Source organism: Schistocerca americana, unplaced genomic scaffold (genome assembly GCF_021461395.2).
Source record: "Schistocerca americana isolate TAMUIC-IGC-003095 unplaced genomic scaffold, iqSchAmer2.1 HiC_scaffold_89, whole genome shotgun sequence".
NCBI classification, from domain to species: domain Eukaryota; kingdom Metazoa; phylum Arthropoda; class Insecta; order Orthoptera; family Acrididae; genus Schistocerca; species Schistocerca americana.
In genome coordinates this window covers 233,878-257,334 of record NW_025726664.1, presented here as the reverse complement: position 1 = coordinate 257,334, position 23,457 = coordinate 233,878, and the positions used below count along the sequence as shown (strand labels likewise).

At 38.7% G+C, this 23,457-nt stretch overlaps 1 protein-coding gene across 1 annotated transcript in view; it reads left to right on the top strand.

The window, feature by feature from the left end:
- LOC124592031 (molybdenum cofactor biosynthesis protein 1-like) overlaps positions 1-18,107 on the top strand; it is a 113,780-nt gene extending 95,673 nt beyond the window's left edge. Inside the window, exon 7 of the mRNA XM_047131790.1 lies at positions 18,052-18,107. Within this exon, the coding sequence (XP_046987746.1) occupies positions 18,052-18,107 (56 nt within the window). The remainder of the gene's footprint in view (positions 1-18,051) is intronic.
- Positions 18,108-23,457: the final 5,350 nt, after the last annotated feature.

The window sequence follows — 23,457 nt, the reverse complement described above, 5'->3', positions numbered from 1 at the left end:
ACTGCCTGTATCCATGATTGCAATGTCCAGTTACAACAGTTGTGGATCACCTTTCTCAGGAGGGTATGCAGCAGCTTTACGACATCCTCCCGCACTGTCCAGGCCAGACAGGGTGCATTGCTGTGTTGATAAGTGGGCTCAAACTGATAAGTTCTGTGTAAATTTGACTCTGTTTTCTTATCACTGAAATAACATCACATACCCTCTAAATTAGCTATGTTTCAATTTGTTTTCTCCCCACCTTCTGAGTGTCTCACTTTTTTTCAAGCAGTGTAATTTAAGACAGACATAAGTATATGAAAATGGGATGGCATAACACATTGCTATTCAACTATGCCCCTAAGAAAATTGTAAGATAATGGAGAAGAGCAGGTGCACTATTACACTGACTAGAACGTAAACTTAAAGATAGAATTATATTGTGTAACCTATACCGATGACATAATACTAATTGACAAAAACATCACTGATGTGCTAAAGCAAATTGAAATATTAAGGGAGCAATCTAGGAAAATTGGACTAATAATTTCACCTGGATAAAAAATTAATGGACGATACCAAAATGGCACTGGGTGAACTTATATAGGCAACAACATAGTATTCGGTGATAAAGAGTTTAAATAATTAGGTGAAAAAGACCACTGAACATCATAATGAAAAGAAGGCATAGAATCCAGACTTCAGAAAATACAAACTGTCTCTCAGTTAACTAAAAGTATTTTTCCTGGAACTCTAAAATCTAACATTGCACAACAGTGATCAAATTAGAATTTCTTTATGCATGAGAGAGACTCTTTGTCCAACACAAGACATGAAAACAGCAAACTGAATTAGAAGAATGTAAAATTGTAGTAAAAATCTTAGGTCCAAGAATAAAAGATGGAATACATCACACAGAACCCAGTGTGAAATCTCCAGGCAAATTCCTAAAAACTCTTGTTACAATGTGTCTCCAAAGAATCCAACTTGTGGGACATACAGAAAGAATGTATCCAAACAGGCAGCTCATTGGATTCCCACATACTTGAAAAATAAGATCCAACTGATGAAAACAAACAGGAAGAGACCTTACGAAATTGGAATCACCACATTTACAGTATTCTGATGTAGTGATGAGTCACACAGAGTGCAGTTTCACAGTAGCTTGATCGATGCTTGTACTTGTGCATGTAGTATATGCAAGTGTGTACAGCGTCTCTTCTGGTGTACTCACAATATGTTAATTTATGGCCGAGCAGTAAACCGGATCCCTACTCGGTTCCAGTGTGCTGTGCTAATTATTCTTCTTCACTATACATTTATGCTTGGAGCTGCAAGAGAGGCCATTTTCCGGATAGTGCCACAAAAACAACAAATTCTCAGATATCAGTTTAACTTAAACTCTTCAACATCATAGACAACATTTCACATTAATATGTTGCAGAACACTAGATTAGTGTTAAAATTGCCAGAGTAAACATTGTTCTCCATGTGACAGATTGTCACCCGATGTCCAAAATCGATAAATTTTATATCTCTGCACAGAGAAGCAGCTGGTTGCTCATTGTCATCTGTGGTGCTAATCAATGGGTCGAGCTCGTTGCTGGCACAGCGCCACCTCAGAGTAAGTGGCCCCTCATCCCAGCAGGTGGCGATGTTTAAACACCTGTATAGCTCCCAAGACTTACTGCGTCTGTGGATAACTCCGTCTCTGCACAGAACTTCCCACATTTCCCACACAGTGGGCCCTCGTGTCTCTTACACACAATAAATCTTCAAACTTATTTCATTGGCTAAGTTAAATTTCGAGTGTGACATGCTATTTCGTAAAAAATAGCAAACGGTAGACATGGATGTTATTGTGACACTTTCCTAAGGCAACATTTGTTTATTACACTTGTAGAAGTGCACTGCAACATAAAACAGTAGACCGTAAGTTCAAACAATGGAAACTACAGGTTGGAATATCAGCAGTGTAGGAAAAGATAGAGTGCTAATTACCATAAAGATGGCACGTTAAAATGCAGACAGGCACAGTTAAGACACTTACACATAAGCTTTTGGCCACAACCTTCATCAGAAAAAGAAATAGAAATACACACCATTCATTCACACAAGCAAGCACACCACACACACACATGACCACCAACTCAGACAGCTCAGGCCAGAATGCTAGCCTGTAAGTTTGCTACACAATAAAATAATTATTCTGAGCTACAAGAAAAATGGATTCAAAGAACTAAACTGCTTGAAGAAAAAAAAGGGAAGCTCCCTGAAGCAACGTAGTTTCACGAGTGTGCATACCAGTGGTAAATTATGAGAGTCGCAACTCTCTGAAATGGATAAAAAGGTCACCAGATTGCATTAGCTTTGTTTGTGTCTCGGATTGTTACCGTGACTGGTAGGAGCTATAAGAGATGTGAAGAGCGTAAGATGTCGAGTGATCCCTGTTAAGGACACAGATGCCCTGTACTTCTGTGAGTCAGCATTATCAGCACGTAACAAAATTTGAAGGGGCCTAATTGTGTGTCTCCATTTGCCAGGCTGATTGAATTATGCAGTATGCAGATTTGTGAGACATTCAGATGTGGTAGTGTCCCCATGTTGGACTGCTTGGGTACGTAAGGGCGGTTTGCTTGTCAGCAAGCTTCCGGTTGACCGTGTCTGACGAGCCCATGGGAGAATTGCTGCAAGTACGCCGAGCACATTGTAACCCTTTCACACCTGCACCTGTCATGTGATCAGCAGTGAGTCACATTCTACAAGACCCGCGATGACAGTTGTCAGTGAGTATGACAACGACATAGGGAGAGGGCATGTGGGGCAGCATCGGATATGACTTCAGGTCACTCTGACAGCACAGCATCCTCATTTGCTACCTCCATGTCCAACGGAGTTACAAGAGACAGAGCAGTGAAAACATATCCAGTTGTTGACTCACAAAGCGGTTTTGAGCTGTGACGCATGTAGTCTTAAGTGAATCATTCATACAAAAAGAAAAGAAGAGGAAGCTAAAGTCAGAATGTGAAAAAATTGGAGAATGGAATAGATATTTGAAGACTTCACACTTGAAACTCCCAGTTTTCCTATTGTGAAAGTGCCTTTGTGACCATATGCATTTCACTGATGATAAACTTTTTTTTCCCCCTGGGTCTTGGCTCCATATTTTTTCATCCGGTTGAGTCAGAATACTTGCATAGTATTTGTGAGGTATTGTTTCAGTCTTGCAAGCTAATCTAAAATACAATCCCTTTTGCATCCTAGAAAACAATGACCACTCTTTCTCTCCGATTAAGTCACCTTGGCTATTTTTGTGCAACTGCTGTTTCATTTCATCCACGGGAACAGATTGGTGCATAGAATCAGTTGTGTGTCAGATTGTCCCAAATTGTTTTTCACATTAGGTTGTAGTCAGGCTTCAACAGACATGCCACTCACTTTCTGGTATGGCCACGGCATCAACTGTTTTGCACATCTTTTTAATTACTGATCTTGCAATATCACACTGTGTTCTTTCTCAGCATTTTCATATTTGATTGTAATTCTAGGAAGTAGTTCATGAGTCATCTTACAGAGACATATGCCACATATGAATTCAGCCACCCATTACTTAACTGTTGACTATGAAGGAACTCCCCCCACGAACCATGGACCTTACCGTTGGTGGGGAGGCTTGCGTGCCTCAGCGATACAGATGGCCGTACCGTAGGTGCAACCACAACAGAGGGGTTTCTGTTGAGAGGCCAGATAAACATGTGGTTCCTGAAGAGGGGCAGCAGCCTTTTCAGTAGTTGCAGGGGCAACAGTCTGGATGATTGACTGATCTGGCCATGTAACATTAACCAAAACACCTTGCTGTGCTGGTACTGCGAACGGCTGAAAGCAAGGGGAAACTACAGCCATAATTTTTCCCGAGGACATGCAGCTCTTCAACTTGACTAGAAGAAGAGATCGGTTGGTAGGACATGTTTTGAGGCATCAAGGGATCACAAATTTAGCATTGGAGGGCAGCGTGGAGGGTAAAAATCGTAGAGGGAGACCAAGAGATGAATACACTAAGCAGATTCAGAAGGATGTAGGTTGCAGTAGGTACTGGGAGATGAAGAAGCTTGCACAGGATAGAGTAGCATGGAGAGCTGCATCAAACCAGTCTCAGGACTGAAGACCACAACAACAACAACAACATGAAGGAACTGACTCCTAATAAGTAAGATGATGCCTGTAGAAAAGTACAACAAAACTGTAATCTCAAAAAAGGACAGGATAGACAGTACATTCTGTAGGACATATTAAAAGTGATTGGTAAAAGAGACTTGGTGTGTTAAATGCAGCTTTTGTTTACATGATAATTGAATTGGATAGATAAACAACCTACTTGCTAAGTGGCGGCAGAACACACACATAAAAGAAGATTATAATTAGGCGAGCTTCAGAGCCAGTAGCTCATTCTTCAGGCAGAAGGGTTGAAGTTGAAGGAAGAGGGGTGAAGGATAGGTCTAGGAAAAAGGGTAGATTTTGAGAAAGTTACCCAGAACTGCAGATCAAGGGCTGACTTTCCAGATGGGATGTGATTCCACATCTACATACATACTCCACTAGCCACCATATGGTGCATGGCAGAAGGTACCCTGTCTCACTACAATAGTCTAAATAAAATTACTTGATAGTTGACATCAATCACTTGCTGCAACAATGTTGCCACATTGGCTACCAGCTACCGTTTGGTTACAGGTGACAACAAACAAGCAGCTCACTTCACAAATTATGTTAAATGTTTAACACAGAGCAATTTTTCTAGTGGCTGGTGCAAGGTATGTCAGAAATGTTGGATACTCTGTCGACTATTGATTTAAAGTGACCAGTGACTGAACTGGGGCAGACGACCCGTTTTGTATCCCTGACTGTAAACTTGTGTCCTAACCCAGCCGAGAAAATTGTGGTCAACAGTCTGCAGCAGTACTAATATCATGATCGCTTTGTTCATGGCAATTAAAGCTAACCCTTAAGGGTAAACGCACGACAACAAAAACTCAATTTCAGGGCTGAAAGCAAATTGAAATTTCTCCATGTCATTTGTTACCTGTAACTATCCTTACACTAGCTGCACATGCTGCCATGTTAGAAACCAGTGAACAGTCCATGTGGGCACTTGGTCGTGGATTATAGATGACTGAGGCAGATTCCAAATGAAGAAATAATGACAGGAAGAAAAATAAGACCAAATAGAACAGTCAAAACAATGATGAAAAATGATGCAGCAAATTATTAAAAATAGAAAAAAATATATTTAAACCAATTAATTGAATGAAAATAATAATCACACTCTTTTGGTTAGATTTAAAAATAAAAATTTTGCTACATTGATGAGATTCAAACCTACAACATGCTACATATTAGATTAATCTGCCAACCATTGTGCTATGCCACAGCACTGCATGAAGTATTTATATATGTGAATGTAGTGACCCAGTTGCAACTATGAATTGCAACCTTAAAAATTTCAGTTTCACGCAGTGTAGTGAAAAGCTTATCTAATGTAAGATGATCTCTGTGAATATGATAACTATATGTATGATACTGAATCACACCTTGTGCTGAGTTATTCAGTAGTGTTTGGTTAGTGCTATGAATGAAATGTGTGTCTTTCATTAGCATTGTTAATGTGTGTTGTTTTTGGTGTAGCTATCGCGTGTCATGAAATACATAATAAAAGTGTCGGGCTCGTAATTCGGGATACAAATACATCAAGAAAGAATGCTGAACCAGGAATTGGAAGTGACTGGCCAATTTTGGTGGAGTTTGGCAACAGCAGACAGTTCAAGCGTGACGCTGACTACTCTTATTGGCGTTTGAAGTGCCAACTATCAAGTAATTTTATTTCAACTGTAGTCAGTTCCTTTCCCGTTCCATCTGCCAATTGAGTGAGGAAAAAGTGAATGTCTATATGCCTCTCTATGAGTCCTAATTTGTTGTCTCTTATCTTTGTGGTCCTTACGCATAATGTATGTTGGTGCAAGCAGAATTGTTCTGCAGTCAGCACAGTGTTCCTCAAAATCCCTCCAGGGATTCCCATTTGAGTTCCAGAAACATCTCCATAATACTTGTATGTTGTTGTTTCAACCTACTGTTAACAAATCTAGTATCCTGCCTCTGAATTACCTCAATGTCTGCTTTAATTCGACCCCTTGCGGATACCAGACACTCAAACTGTACTCAAGAAGAGATCACACTAGCATCCTATATGTGATGTCCATCACAGCTGAGCCACACTGTAGTAAAATCCACCCAACAAACAAAAGATGATTATTCGCCTTCCCTACCATGACCCTCACACGTTTGTTCCATTTCATATCGCATTGCAATGTTACGTCCAGATATTGAAACAATGTGACTTCTTCATTCATGACACTACTAATGCTGGATTCTGGCATTATGGATTTGTTTTTCCAACTCCTCTGCAGTAACTTATATTTTTCTACATTTAGGGTTAGCTGTCATTTATCACACCAACTGGGAACTTTGTCCAGGTCATCTTTTATCCTCCTAAATCACTCAACGATGACACCTTCCATACACCACAACATCATCAGCAAACAACCATAGATTACTGTCCACTTTGTCCATCAAATCAGTTATGCACATAGAAAATATGAGTAATAGTGCTCCTATCACACATCCCTGGAACGATCCTAATGATACCCCAGTCACTGATGGACACTCACCGTCGGGATAATGTAGTGGGTTCTATTACTTCAGAAGTCTTTGAGCCACTCACATGTCTGGGAATGTATTCCATGTGCTTGTACCTTTGTTAAAAGTCTGCATTGAGTCATTATGTCAAATGCTTCTCGGAAATCAAGAAATATGGAATCTGGGTTTGTGAATTTTGTGATGGCAAAGTTAGAGGAGCAATGCATCTGCATTAAATTTTGTGTGAAACTCAAGAAAACCTTTACAGAGACACACCAAATGATGCTGGGAGCCTATAGCGATGAGTACTTAAGCCATACTCGGTGTTACATATTATTCACACGTTTTAAAAATGGCTTTACAAAAGTCAAACATGATCCTTGTTCAGGACGCTCTTAGATGTCCACTGATGATGCTTGTGTCAGGAACGTCAACGAAATTGTGTGTGCCAGTCGAAGATTCACTGTCCGAGAGATTGTAGAAGAATGTAACATTTCAATTGGATCATGTTATGAAATGACACAGCATCTTGGAATGCATTGTGTTGCCGTCAAGTTCATTCCACACTCATGAGTCAAGACCAAAAAAACTTTTTGGATCTTACAAATGAGACTGAGATGTTCCTTGTGAGAATAGTATGACCCCTGCAGACTTCTTTTTATTTCCAAAGGTGAAAAGGATGAAGTTTTGCAATGGTAGATGAGATAAAAGAAAATTCGCAGACGGCACTTTATGCGACCCAGCAAGATGTGTGTCAAGACTGCTCCTGGAAGTGGAAATGATATTGGGAGCAGTGTATCAATTTTGGAGTAGAGTATTTTGAAGGAGACAATCCATAGTAACTAAAAGATAAGCATAGAAAATTTTGTGGACAAAGTTCTGGAATTTTTTGAACAGACATTGTATGACAAAAGGGCATGCTGAGTTGCCCATGAGTGATGCTTTGTACTGATTTGTGGACATAAACTTATTGGTCTCTGTGAAACTGATTAGATTCAAACCCAGAATATGTTCAAGAATTCTGCAGCAAACTGATGTTACGGGTATTGGTCTGTAATTTCGCGGGTCTGTTCTTTCGCCCTTCGTACATACAGGAGACGCCTCTGTATTTTTTCCCCAGTTGCTTAGGTCTTTCTGCTGGGTGAGAGATTCACAATAAATACAAGCTAAGTAAGGGTCTAGTGCCATATAGCACTCTTTGTAAAACCAAATTGAGATTCCATCTGCAACTGGTGACTTATTTGTTTTTAATTATTTCAGGTGTCAGGGATGCTTACGAGGGTGGTTTGAAAAGTTCTTGAAACAGAATAGAAAAAAAGTACTTATGTCACTGAAACTTTTTTGTTTTTCAATGTACCCTGCTTGTAGATTAATTCACTTGGTCCAACAGTGTTCCAATACCTTGATCCCATCTCGACAATGATTTTCCTCCAGGCCTACAAAATAGTTGTCAACTCAGGCTATCAATTCTTAATTTAAGTGAATCTTCATCCACAAAGAAAAATTTTCAGTTTAGGGAAGAGGCACGTGTGGCAACAATTCATACCTTAGTTTGTGTAATTTTACCATGGCGATGGCACATGCGTGCGAGCGTGCATTGGCTTGATGCTAGATGACTTTCTTCCTTATTAAACCTGGCCTTTTTCTCATATCTTTTGTTGCAATTTGTCCAGAAGGTTAGCATAGTATTCTCCAGTAATTGTTTGCCCAGTGGGGAGATAAAGTACAAACAGAATCCCCTTCTCATCCCAGAACACTGATGCCATGATCTTCCCCGCTGAAGGAATTTGGTGGCGCATCCCAGAACACTGACGCCATGTCCTTCCCCGCTGAAGGAGTTTGGCGGCGGAGATTCAGCATGTTTCCAATGCTTTGATTGTTGCTTTGTCTCTGGGGTATAGTAGTAAACCAAAGTTTCCTCGTGGTCACAAACCAGCACAAAAGTTCTTGTTTGTTTCTCCTAAAACAGGCCAAACATTGTTGTGATATGTCCATTCTCATGTGTTTTTGACCCAGCATCAAGAGTCGCGGCACCCATCTTGTGAATACCTTTCAGATGACATCTGGCAAGCGTGAGCAATTTCATGCACTCTAAATTGGTTATCCTCCTTGATCATTATGCGCACTTTTGCGATGATTTCTAGAGTAGTGACACATCTTGGCTGACCTATTCATGGATGATCATCATCTAAGCTCTCCTGACCAAATTTAAATTCATTTATCCACTTGGCAACAGTTGAAGACAAAGGAGCAGAGCCCCTGGTGTATTCTGGAAATCGGCATGAATGTCCTTCGCTTTTATACCTATCTTTATGAAGTACTTCATCACTGCTTGAATCTCTACCCGTCCCCCCCCCCCCCGTCTTTGCAGATCACTACACAGGAACAACAACAGAGCCGTGTCACTGCCACAGCTCTCTTCCAAGAGCACTGACATGGCACATGTTTACAGGTGATTGTTGTTAGGTGTCTTTGTGCTATTGTCAAATGACGGTATGTTTATATGATTCTCTTGCATGAATTATTTCTTAAATGTAAAATTTAAAACATTTATCTCCTACTGCCACACCAGACTGGTCAAGTGACATGATGGAAACCTTTGACTCACTTAGTGATTTTACATAGGACAATAATTTCCCCTGCTTCTCAGCCAGATCTTTTGCTGAGGTATGACAGTGGTAGTAACCTTTCCTTGTTGCCATTTGGCATTCTCTTTTGAACCAAGAGTGCAGTAGCTTTTCCTTCCTCAGTATTTTCCGAATTTCATTGTTAAACCACAGTGGCTCTTTTGCATCCTTAATTCGTTTACTAGGTACAGACTTGTTGAGAGTGCAATTCACGATCTGTTTAAGCTTTGACCATAATCTCTCTACGTCCATCTTAATGGAACTAAGTGATGTCAGTTCTGTCTAAGTGAGATGCTAACATCTGCTTATCTGCTCTTTCTGGCATGAACGTTTTCCTAGCCTTTTTGACTGATTTATTAATTTTTGTAACCTTAGTTATTATGATGTTATCATGATTATTAATCCCCATTTCTATGCTGAAGTCATTGATGATATCTGGCCTGTTTGTAACTACAAGGTCTAAGATATTTCCATTGCATGTGGCATGCCAAACTAGGTGCTCAAGACAATTTTTGAAAACCACATTCAAAAGTGCTTCACAAGATTGACTGCACCCCCTGCAATGAAGCCATAGGCTACCATCTATACTCAGTAGGCTAAATTAACCTCCAACTAGTATTGCATGATCTAGGTATTGACGTGCTACTGTCTGTAGACTTTCTGTGAATGGCTCCAAAACTGTCATAGCAGAACCGGGTGGCTGATTAAAACATTCATTAATTAACTTGATTTCACGTAGACTTGTTATATGCAACCAGATAACTTCACTGTCACAATCAGCTTTGACCTCAATAGAGACAATGGACACTCCCTCTCCTACAGTGTCTAACCTGCCTTTCCGATATATATTCCATTAATCACTAAATATGTCAGAGCTTTCAACTCTGGGTTTCAGCCAGCTCTCAGTCTCTGAGAATAATTTGAGTGCGAGACTTTCCTGGATGGCAGTAAATTCGAAAACTGTGTTACAAGTACTTTGACAACTGATAAAATTTTGACAATCTACACTGGAGTGAATTCAAAAGATAAACCTCAACCAACATTGAATGTATCTTGGTGATAAAGAGCCCAAATAAATAAATAGATGATTTTATTCCATTTCATCTGATTGAATGAAACACACACAGCATAACTACTCAGAAAACAACTATAGTGCTGATTACATTTACTATCATACATGTAGCACTCTGAGAACATTTCACCTTGTCATAGTAGTCCTGTGTTTTGGAACTAGGCAGTGCTTCATTTCACAAAGCGAAAGGAATGGCTTGTGTGTGTAAAAAAAAAAAAAAAAAAAAAAAAAAAAAAAAAAAAAAGAGGAAATAGTGGTTGCTGGTGTTTTTAACACTATCATTCAATTTAGTTCCTATTGTGAACTTTGCAGCTAGGATATGTAAATACTCTGAGACTGCTATTGATAATATCTTTATGAACAAATCTAGGGGAAAAAAGTCATATCACAAAACCAATAGTAAATGGACTATCTGATCACAACGTGCAGCATCCTGTGTTAAATGTTGAAACTTGTCAGGATAAAAAAAATATTAAATCTGAGTACAGGAGGATAATAAATAAGCCAGAAATTGAGGAATTCAGGAAATTGCTCAAAGACATGAACTGGAGAGATGTTTACCTGACTCAAATGGAAAATACAAAGCATTTATTAATAAAGTTACCTCCTCTTTTGAAAATTGTTTTCCCCTAAACGTAACTCAAATCACACAGAAGTCAAAAGATAAACCATGGATTACACAAGGAATAAAGATATCATGTGGGGAAAAAGGAGACTGTATCTACTATCTAGGAACATTTCTGATATTAGCATTGTAATGCATTACAAAGAATACTGCAAAATATTGAATCAAGTAATCCAGAAATTGAAGTAGCTTTATTAAGAGAAAAAGATAATTGTATCAACAAAATAAGAACTCTATGGGATATAGTGAAGACAGATAGAAGTGGGGCCAAAAAGGAAGTGGAACAGATAGCTCTAAAAGTAGATGAGGCTTTGGTAACAAGTGCATGTAGTGTTGTAAATCTCTTAAGCAAGACTTAATTTTTGTTACTGACGGCTCGGGGTTATCAGGTTCGGTGAATGGTGCAATGGAGTATCTGGGACCAGTCTTTGAAGAACATTGTGTAGAACCTATTCAAGGAACTTTGAATTCCGACCATTGCTTCTCAGTATACTTACTCCTTAATGAAATTTGTTGCAAGTTACATATCTATATTTCCAACAAATAGCTCAATACATATTATCAATACTAGGAATAAGAACAATCTACATAAAGACCTAAAATCACTTATGTTGGTCCAAAAGGGGGTCCAATATTCAGGAACACACATTTTCAATAAATTACCAGCACCCATTAAAAACTTGGTTTCAGATAAAGCACAGTTTAAACAGAGTTTGAATGACTTTTTGATAGGCAATGCCTTCTACTCTATAGATGAATATCCTAACAGAGACTGAAAGGCCAGCTTAAGTAAAAATATGTTAGATTTAAGATTTGACAGCACTTGGTTGCAACAGTCAATATTAAGTATTTTGTGTATGATAAATTTATTAATAGTGCATAACAATGTTTCATTCTGACAGTGTATTAATTCTGTAAATATTAGCTTTTCCAGTTTACTGTATTGTATTCACCTATTTTGACAATCTCGTGACAAATGATCAGGGAAGTATTCATTATATTAAAATGTTTTGTGTTATACATTCTGACATGTTCCACACCCTCGAGAATCATCTCATTTTTTCGGTGTATGTAATGAAAACTGAATCAAATCAAATCCAATCACCATCTCTCGTCATGTAATAACTTCACTTCTTCTTCTTCCCTTGTCGTCTCCTGTTTTTCCAGTACTCGTCCATCTCCTCCTCATGTTTTTCCCCCTTTATTCTATTCGTGTTGTTCTCAATCCCCTATTTCTTCTGCATTGAAAGCCTTTTATTTTTATTTACTTATTTTTTTTATTGAGGTGAGTCTCTACGGACTGCGTGGTAACAACCGACTTCACTCTAGTGTCCAGGTCTTGTTCTTGCTCCAGCTTTGACTTCCTGCCAGTATCTTCTGAGCCCCTGCAAGAAGTGCCTTTTTATGCTCTTCAGATAATGGTCCTCACTGTCTTTCGGATGTTGATGCCATGTTAAAACCTTGGTAGTTGGTCACCAATCTTCTAAATTTGTTCCTTTCAGGAATTTCTCTCTGAGATACCAATCTGCTTAAGATCTTTTTCACATTCTTTGAACCATCTCGGCCTCGTTTTCTTAGATAGGATGAAACTCCGTATTCTTTTTGTTAGTCAATCACCGTCCATTTTCATGAGATGACCATAAAATAACAATCATTTCTTTGTAATGGATGCTGTGATAGGTTCTGTCTCACTGCACGTGTCCTCATTTGCTCTCATTCGTCATTGTCCATCGACCCATCTATTACCTTAGGATTTTCCTTAATATCCTACACTCACGCTTTTCCAGCCACTCAGCTTGACCTTGTCTATTCGTGGTCAAAGTTTTGGATGCTTATAAGCCCTCAGGTTGTACAACTGTATTATAATGTTGGAACTTGGCCCATATACTCATAGACTTTTTGTTATAAGTATTCTTTGTCAGTTGGTATGCTTGGTCTAACTTCCTCATCCCGACAATTGCTTCTTCTTTTAATCCATTCTCCTGGTGGATGACTTCACCGAGATACCTGAAATTCTTAACTCATCCGATTTTTTCCCAGGTTGGTTATCTTCCATTCAGGTCCGTCACAGATGTTCGTCATATATTTTGTCTTTTGAATAGAGATCTGGAGTCTAACTTTTTTCATCAATTTCTGACAGCCTATTTATCTTGTTGATTGCTGACTCTATGTTGTTAGCAAAAATGGCCAGGTCAGCCGCAAAATCTAAGCAGTCAATGCACACCCCTTTGTTCTTAGGACCAAGTCTGAACCACTCTTCATTTGTTTCTTCTTGGGCTAATAACTTTCTCCACTCTCGAATGACCTTTTCCAAGACACAATTGAAAAGGAGAGGGATAGTCCATCTCCTCGTCTTATGTCCGTTCTGATTGTAAAGGGTTCAGATACCTCACCCATAAGTTTAATTTTCGACACTGTGTTAGCAAGAGTTTGTTTGATCAGCTTTCTTGATGTATTATCCACCCCAAACTTTTCCAAAATATTCATTAATGCATGTCAGTCGATGGAGTCATATACTTTCTGAAAATCAACAAACATGACCACATAGTTATTTCTTCCAATTTTTTTTTGTACCTCATGATGTTCTTCAGGTTAAAGATCTGTTCTGCGCAAGAATCACCCTTTTGGAAACCAGCTTGATAGTCCCCAATCAGTTGGTTACAATGATCTTCTATTCTATTCTGTATCACTTTCGAGAGAATCTTATATGGAACAGATACTAAAGAGGTACCCCTATAGTTATTGACATTCTATTTATCACCTTTTTTGTGTAGACGATGGATTAAAGCTGACTGCCATTCAGTTGGTATCATCCTAGCTCTCCAGATCTCCTCAAAAAGTTGGACTAGTATATCTAGAGTTTCATTATTTGCCAGCTTTAGTAGTTCCACGACTATTGAATCCTCTCCAGCTGCCTTATTATTCTTAAAGTTGTTGATGATCTCTTTGGTCTCCTCTTTACTAGATGGAGATGAGGGGTAGTTTGTGGATTGGGGCACATACAGGGAATCTTTCTTTCGGTTCATCACAATTAAGTAGGTTTTCAAAGTAACGAGACATTATCTTGCAGTTTTTTTGTTGGTCAGGCCGAGTGTGGTGTGTGTACTGTAAGACCTTCAGTGCACACACCATCAGATTATTTGACTTGTTGCTCTAACAAAGTAAGCGAGTGTCAGCAATATGTCTCGTGGTCTTATCATGGCGTATTTATCTTCTGCCATTAGGTCAGACGATAGAAATGCCACTTGCACGCTGAGAGTAGCAGATTGACGGTGACCAACTTTAAACAGAACTTGATTAATTTTCACATACATTTATTAAAATAATAACAAATATAAAAATTACTTAACTTGGTTCTGGATGCTATTTACAATTGACAATCTGAAGTTCCTTTGGTATTGATACATTAATCTTATTCTCACATATATCTCGGGTACTTGACGAAAGTGTCTATACATTTATCTTCATGGCAATGTACAGGAATATGGTAATCTTATTAGGCGCAGACTGAATCTTGACTATGGACTGGTACAGACAATTGTAGAACTCGTACAGACTGGTACAGACTATGCAGACTGGTACAGACTAATGCAGACTGGTGCAGACAAATGCAGACTGACTGGTCAAAGGTCTTTACACTCGTTATAATACCTCGCACGTTCATGTATCACTGCGCGAGTGTGATGCGCGAGGAGAAAGTGTTCTATCTTAGCAGCAATCTCATTGGCTGTGTTACATATTAATACGCGGATCGGCGGAAGCAGAATTTGGTCCGTCTCTGTGGCAGCGCCATCTCGTAGTGCGGAGATGGACGAGTGCTGCGCCTGCGCTGTTGTGCTTAGCGGGGCTCACTCTAGTGGGAAATTTGTGTACGCGCTGAATATGTGGAACTATGTACACAACACTGAGCTTTCCATTTTCATCTCTAAAACAAAAACTAGGGGCTTGCTATCCTTTCAAATTCGATTTGAACGTCTGATAGAAGTCTCTGACATTGTTTATCTGGAAACGCTGATCGATCTGTTATAACTGCTGTTTCTCATGCAACTGCTTAGCCCTTCGTAGAGTTCTGGCTGCATATTTTCGAACTTCATGGAATACATCAAAATCATCAGGTCTCCTGGTAGAGTTCCACTTTTTCCATGCACTTGCTGTTTGGCCCACCACCTCACCACAAACCTCATTCCACCATGTATGATTCCTCTTTTTAGCTGTCAGGATTTTAGTATTAGCTGCTTGTTGGATCATGGAGTCAATGTCTGCCCATTTATGGGATTCAACTGTCAGTTACTGGTGGCATTGTTCCAATATGTTTTGATTGATTTTGAGCTTCGCAATATCATATTTATGAATTTTATTTCCGGTTTTCACAGTCTTATTGAGAGGGATGAAATTAATTTTGATCTTGGAGAGGTGATGATCCTTTTAAATTCAGTATTTTATCTGTAAAAAGGTTTCTTTCTATTATTTCTGATTGTTTGATGTTGTTTCTTTCTTATTTCTGTAATCCATGCTATCATTGATTCCTTCTTCTAGAACTACTCATTCAGTAGAGGTCTCTAAAAAAGATTAATCTTCTTTTAGCCATTACTTCTGATATTTTCTCAAAATTTTTGTAGATCTCCTCATTACTTCTCATTTTCCAGCCATCTGTAGCTTGTATTGCAACCATTATTTTCTAATAATGCTCCTTTGAGGAACCTCTGTTCTGTCCAGCTTATAGTTCATCATTAGGCATCCTCAACCATATAAACATCCTGGTCATACCACTGTGGGATAGTGTCTTAGTTTTGTTTTTTTAGTTGTACATTTCTTGTTGTAAATATCCTTTGTCAAACAATTTGCTCTCTCCAGTTTTCTGACTCTTGCATCTACTGTTAATTCTTCTAGTCCATTTTGTTGTACAGTTTGTCCAATATATTTAAATTTACTTCCTAATGCTATTTTACATTTTTGTTTTTCTAAGAGTGTTGATGCATTGTTTGAAATTGTCATCAATGTTGTTTTTTCGGCTGAAATTTTGGGACCAGCTCCCTTTGCTATTTCTTCCAAAAGATTTCTTTCAATAACTGTCTGCCAGATTTTTTGAAAGTATATCAGAATCATCTGCAGAAGCCAGGCAGTTTACCTTAATTCCATTTGTTTTTCATCCTAAAATTATTGGTTCAATTTTGTGATTTTTTTTTCTCCAAATTCCAGATACTTTCTATTTTTTCTAGAATGCAGTGTACAGTAAAGGTGATAAACTGTCCCCTTGTCTAACATCAGTTTTTATTTCAAATGGTTGAGATACTTCTCCCATAAATTTAGCTTCTGCCATCCTATTTGCTAGTGTTTTGAGGATTATGTTTGCTTTAACACAAAATTCTTTGATGATTTTACCTATAATTTCTCTGCCTACCAAATCAAATGTTTTCTTGAAACCAATACATGATACTATTATAGGTTTGGTGATTAACAGTATGTGGAGAATTATCAATTTTCTAATAAACATCTGCTCTGTGCAGGGTCTTCCCTTTCTAGAGCTCCTTGAGATTCTCCCAGTTATTTGTCTAAAGTTTCTACAACTCTGTCCAGAGAATTTTTGATAATATTTTGTATACCACTGGCAGAAGTGAGGCATCTCTGCAATTGTTGACATTTTGTGTGTCCCCTTTTTTTCATAGCTGTGGATTAATGCTTTCCATAATCTCTTCAGCTTTCCAAATGTTCTCAAACAGCAGTCGTAGATCATTTGTGTCTTCTGACTATTTCAATAATTTTTCTGTAGTGGAGTCTTCATTTGTTGCTTTGAAGTGTTGGAATGATTTGATGGCTTCATGAATTTATTGTTCTGTTAGTGGAAAATCTTCCTCCAGATGTTGTGGGACTGCTATTATATATTGCTACAATGTGCTGTTATTATTATTGTTGTTGTTGTTGTGGTTGTTTGGTTGCCTGTTCTTCAGCACTATCTTTCTGTTTCGTTTATCTATTTGCCGCCATTTTAGCCCATTTACCGGTATTTTCAGCTTGTTTTTCACTTATTTGACCTTTTGGTGGCTCCTCTTGAAGAGATCTTATTTCTCAGCATTTAAAATTACATCATCTGCTGCTCTTTCGCAACTCAATTTCATCATGTCCAGTCTAGTTTTTTCATTCATTTAACCATCCATCTTCCTTGACTCAAGATCCTGAATTTTCATCCGTAATTCTTGAACAGTCTCATTTCTCTTTTTACATTTTCCAGATGAAGAAACTTTTGGTCCTCAAAGCTAAGATTAGTATCAGTTTTTTTATTTGTTTCTGCCTATGGCTGCTATATCTCTTTAGTTAGAATATTTTCTCTCTCTGTATTTGATTATAGTCTAAGTCTGAACATTTTTATAAGTACATTTATTGCTGTAGCAATGAGTAAAATAAATTGTATTGCACTGCCTGTAGCATGTAGCACCATTTTGACTGTTAGTCCTCTTGCTGTACAAAAAGTAGCTTTGATGATTACTTAATGCAAGTATTTTGTAAGAGCTGTGGAATGGTTAGTATCTGTTTATATTTTTCTGATTAATTCAAGCTCGTCAATGCACATCCTGTGTTAAGGAAATATTTGAACTGAATTTACTGTGTGTTAAATATAAGCAGTGGATCCATTGGGGTAGTCTTTTTGGTAGAAATATGTCAAGGTGAACAAAACAGGAGATGAAACTTCCTGGCAGATTAAAACTGTTTGCCCGACCGAGACTCGAACTCGGGACCTTTGCCTTTCGCAGGCAAGTGCTCTACCAAAGCACGACTCACGTCCGGTACTCACAGCTTTACTTCTGCCAGTACCTCGTTTCCGCTGCAGAGTGAAAATCTCATTCTGAAAACAGGAGATGGTGAAGGAAGAGAGGGAAAAGATCAACATTTGCTTCTCATCAGCAATATAACTGGGTTGCAACATTCAGTGAAAATTATCTGTGACAGGAAGTTGTCAGAAATACATTTTTTGAAGAAACTTTATGTTTGTATAAGCATTTATTAAATTTAAAAAGTTGGATTTCATCTGTTAATACAAAAGATAATGTTTTGCATTGCAGGCATGCTAAACCTGTCAAAGATGAAGAATCGGCCAATGATTCTTATTGGAGGATAACAGTATGTATAACTTAAACTTGAGATTCTTGAAAATAAAGCTAGTCAGTATTTCTTAACAGTACTGATTTAAATACATCTAAAGATCGCTGTTACCTAAATGAAAGTTGACGAGCAAAGTCTTAGTGGTCTTTTGTATAAAATTGTCATAGGTGTTATTTACAAGAAGAGTAAATAGTTTCAATAGGAATGTGGTGAGACATTTAACAAATGTCATGACCACACATTAATAGGACCTTATAACACTACCATTATGATATTAGCATGCTTTTACGTAAATAACAGAAACCCTGTCTCTATGTTGCCACGTATAACCCTCTTACTAAAATTTAATTTAGTTTCCAAATAAAATACACTATGGAAGGATAGTCCTGTTTATAGGAAAAGATAATCAATAGAGTTATCCTTCTTACAGGATTTACCATGTGTTGCATCTAATGGATAAGAAAATTTGACTATTCACTTCTTTTCCTAAGATCTTACCCAGTGGCTAGATAGAAACACAGTATGAATAATAATATACTGAAGCTAGGACAACTCATTTCCAAGTTCATTTAGTGGTATGAAACATGTACTTAATGGTCACCAACCTATCCTGGCAATGAAATAGTGAAGTATTGGAGAAGCAGAAATGTGAATTTTGCCTACTTTCTTGCTACTGTTTAGTTTGGCTCTTCAAATAAATTACCCCACTTAAACAATTTTGGGCTACATCTTTATGCATTATGTTTTTAAAAAAGAAAAAGCCCAGTAGATAACTTCGAGGAAGGTAAAAAAAATTAGCCGGGGTGGGGGGGACAACCTTTAGAAAAGCACTTTCCATAATCAAGAAACTTAAATACTTAGACACTAAAGCACACACTTTTTAACTGAACATTTCACTTAAAGAAAACCTCTTTCATGGTGGAATTAACTTTCAAAAGCTATTATTCTTTGAACTAATTCTGTATAGCCATCTAACAGGTTTTAGTAACTTGGCTTCACTGTGATTGAATTTTATGTAACCAAACTACAACACTTTGCAATAGTTAAGAAAACATTTTTATTATTTACACTAAAGCTATTTAAATGGTGCCTCTTTATATTAACTTGGAACTTCATAAGTCTGTAAAACAGGACACTCGGATTAATCAAACACCAGGAAGGAACCCTATACAGATGTATGATTAGGATGAAATAACAGGGTGAACCAGTTTCCGTAAAGTTCAAGAATGATTATTAAAACACAGTTTAAATTAATGGTTCATGCCCTACAAAGGTAAAAATAGAAAAAAATCTTATCTGTGGGCTGTAGGCTTGGGTGTGGCGAACAGTTATGACGGCTAAACTACCCACATAACAGCCTGCAAGTTTCTTGCTGTATGGGCTCAATTTCTCTACTTGGCTTCATTCAGTTCTACATACAGTAGCTCAACAACTCGCAGCTATGCTGCAAGCTGTTTGCAGTCTTCAACCGAGGCATTTTTATGAAAATTTGCAGGCAAAGCTTCTGCTCCACAAAGGAGTTACCTCAATCACTGCTGCCTACAGACTGTGTGACTTACTTCCCGCACTTGCTCAAGGTAGCACGCCAATTCGCCTTCTGAACCTTTTCCACTCTCCATAGCCATTTTCGTTTCAAACAAAAGCACACTGGCTATTACATAACGCCTATTTCTTATATTGTTCCTAAGCATGACCATTTCTTAAATTGTCAAATTTACATCAACATGAACAATTTATACACACAAATATTTTTAAATACAAAATGTTATCAAAAAATTATTTAGACCCTTGGTATCCTTTGTAGAGGACTTGGGCAGGTTTGTCATATCCTAGTACACATTATTTTGTTACTTCCCTTCAGATATTCCATTTAGATACATCTACAATTATTCCCAATGTTCAGCCTTTTGAGGTGTCCAGTGCGGGTTCCTCTCCACTTCCTGGGTGTATTGTAACGAGTTAGCTCCCAGGAACCTCTCAAACCACAAACTCTTAGAAGATTCACTCTTCTTGTACTTAAGTCAGCATTGTCACTTTTGTATTCAATCCCAATGCAATTTCTGTGTTTCATAGTCAATGTGAAGGTCCAAGGGATACAGAAAACCTGCACTGGTGCATCAGAATCCAATACTGGTCTCCCAGGAGCCACTGAAAGCACAAACTATAAGAAGATTCACTCTTCTTGTACTTAAGGCTACATTGTCTCATTTGTATTCAATCCCGATGCAATTACTGTGTTTCATGGTCAATGTGAAGGTCCAAGTAATACAGTAAACCAGCACTGGTGCATCGGAATCTAATACTGGTCTCATAGGAGCCGCTGAAAGCACAAACTCTTAGAAGATTCAATCTTCTTGTACGTAAGTCAGCATTGTGCATTAAGTATTCAATCCCGATGCGATTTCTGTGTTTCATGGTCAATGTGAAGGTCAAAGGGATACATTTAACGTTCACTGGTGCATCGGAATCTAATACAGGTCTCCCAGGAGCCGCTCAAACCACAAACGCTTAGAAGATTCACTCTTCTTTTACTTAATTGGCATTGTGCCTTTTGTATTCAATCCCGATGCAATTTCTATGATTCATGGTCAATGTGAAGGACCAAGGGATACAGTAAACCTGCACTGGTGCATCGGAAACTAATACTGGTCTCCCAGGAGCCGCTCAAACCACAAACTCTTAGAAAATTCACTCTTCTTGTACTTAAGTCGGCATTGTTCCTTTTGTTTCAATCCCGATGCAATTTCTGTGTTTCATGGTCAATGTGAAGGTCAAAGGGATACATTTAACGTGCACTGGTGCATCAGAATCTAATACTGGTCTCCCAGGAGCCGCTCAAACCACAAACTCTTAGAAGATTCACTCTCCTTGCACTTAAGTTGGCATTGTGCCTTTTGTACACAATCCCGATGCAATATCTGCGTTTCATGGTCAATGTGAAGATCCAAGGGATACAGTAAACTTGCACTGGTGCATCGGAATGTAGTACCGGCCTCCCAGGAGCCGCTCAAAGCACAAACTCTTAGACGATCACTCTTCTTGTACTTAAGTCGTCATTGTGCCTTTTGTATTCAATCCCGTTGCGATTTCTGTGATTCATGGTCAATGAGAAGGTCCAAGGGATACAGTAAACCTGCACTGGTGCATCCGAATCCAATACTGGTCTCCCAGGAGCCGCTGAAAGCACAAACTCCTAGAGGATTCACTCTTCTTGTACTTAAGTCATCATTGTCCTATTTGCATTCAATCCCGATGCAATATCTGTATTTCATGGTCAATGTGAAGGTCCAAATGATAGAGTCAACCTGCACTGGTGAATGGGAATGTAATACTGGTTTCCCAGGAGCCGCTCAAAGCACAAACTCTTAGAAGATTAACTCTTCTTGTACTTAAGTCGGCAGTCCCTTTTGTATTCAATCCCGGTGCAATTTTTGTGTTTCATGGTAATGTTAAGATCCAAGGGATACAGTAAACCCGCACTGCTGCATTGGAATTTGATACTGGTCTCCCAAGCGCGGCTCAAAGCACTAACTCTTAGAAGATTCACTCTTCTTGTACTTAAGTCGGCATTGTCCCTCTTGTATTCAATCCTGATGCAATTTCTGTGTTTCATGGTCAATGTGAAGGTCCAAGGGATACAGTAAACCTGCACTGGTGAATCGGAATCTAATACTGGTCTCCCAGGAGCCGCTCAAAACACAAACAGTTAGAAGATTCACTCTTCTTGTACTTAAGTCGGCATTGTCCCTTTTGTATTCAATCCCGATGAAATTTCTGTGTTTCATGGGCAATGTAAAGGTCCAAGGGAAACAGTAAACCAGTACTGGTGCATCAGAATATAATACTGGTCTCCATGGAGCTGCTCAACCCACAACCGCTTAGAAAATTCACTCTTCTTGTACTTAAGTCGGCTTTGTCCCGTTTCTATTCAATCTCGATGCAATTTCTGTGTTTCATCTTCAATGTGAAGGTCGAAGGGATACAGTGAACCTGCGCTGGTACATCGGAATCTAATACTGGTCTCCCAGGAGCCGCTCAAAGCACAAACTCTTAGAAGATTCAATCTTCTTGTACGTAAGTCAGCATTGTGCATTAAGTATTCAATCCCGATGCGATTTCTGTGTTTCATGGTCAATGTGAAGGTCAAAGGGATACATTTAACGTGCACTGGTGCATCAGAATCTAATACTGGTCTCCCACTAGCCGCTCAAACCACAAACTCATAGAAGATTCACTCTCCTTGTACTTAAGTCAGCATTGTGCCTTTTGTACACAATCCCGATGCAATTTCTGTGTTTCATGGTCAATGTGGAGATCCAAGGGATACAGTAAACTTACACTGGTGCATCGGAATCTAATACTATTCTCCCAGGAGCCGCTGAAAGCACAAATTCCTAGAAGATTCATTCTTCTTGTACTTAAATTGGCATTGTCCATTTTGTATTTAATCCCGATGCAATTACTGTGTTTCATGGTCAATGTGAAGGTCCAAATGATAGAGTCAACCTGCACTGGTGAATGGGAATGTAATACTGGTTTCCCAGGAGCCGCTCAAAGCACAAACTCTTAGAAGATTCACTCTTCTTGTACTTAAGTTGGCATTGTGCATTTGATTTCAATCGCGATGCAATTTCTGTGTTTCATGGTCATTGAGAAGTTCCAAGGGATACAGTAAACCTGCACTGGTTCATCGGAATCCAATACTGGTCTCCCATGAGCCGCTCAAACCACAAACTCTTAGAAGATTCACTCTTCTTGTACTTAAGTCGGCATTGTGCATTTAGTATTCAATCCCGATGCGATTTCTGTGTTTCATGGTCAATGTGAAGGTCCAAGAGATACAGTAAACCTGCACTGGTGAATCGGAATCTAATACTGGTCTTCTAGGAGCCGCTCAAATAACAAACTCTTAGAAGATTTACTCTTCTTGTATGTAAGTCGGCATTGTGCATTTGGTATTCAATCCCGATCCAATTTCTGCCTTTCATGGTCAATGTGAAGGTCCAAGGGATACAGTACACCTGCACTGGAGCATCAGAATCCAATACTGGTCTCCAAGGAGCCGCTCAAATCAATTTCTTAGATGATTAACTCTTCTTGTACTTAAGTTGGTAGTCCCTTTTCTATTCAATCCCAATGCAATTTCTGTGATTTATGGTCAATGTGAATGTCCAAGGGATACAGTAAACCTGCACTGGTGCATTGGAATCTAATACTGGTCTCCCAGGAATCGCTCAAAGCCCAAACTCTTAGAAGATTCACTCTTCTTGTACTTAAGTCGGCATTGTGGTTTTTGTTTTCAATCCCGATGCAATTTCTGTGTTTGATGGTCCATGTGAAGGTCCGATGGATACAGTAAACCCGCA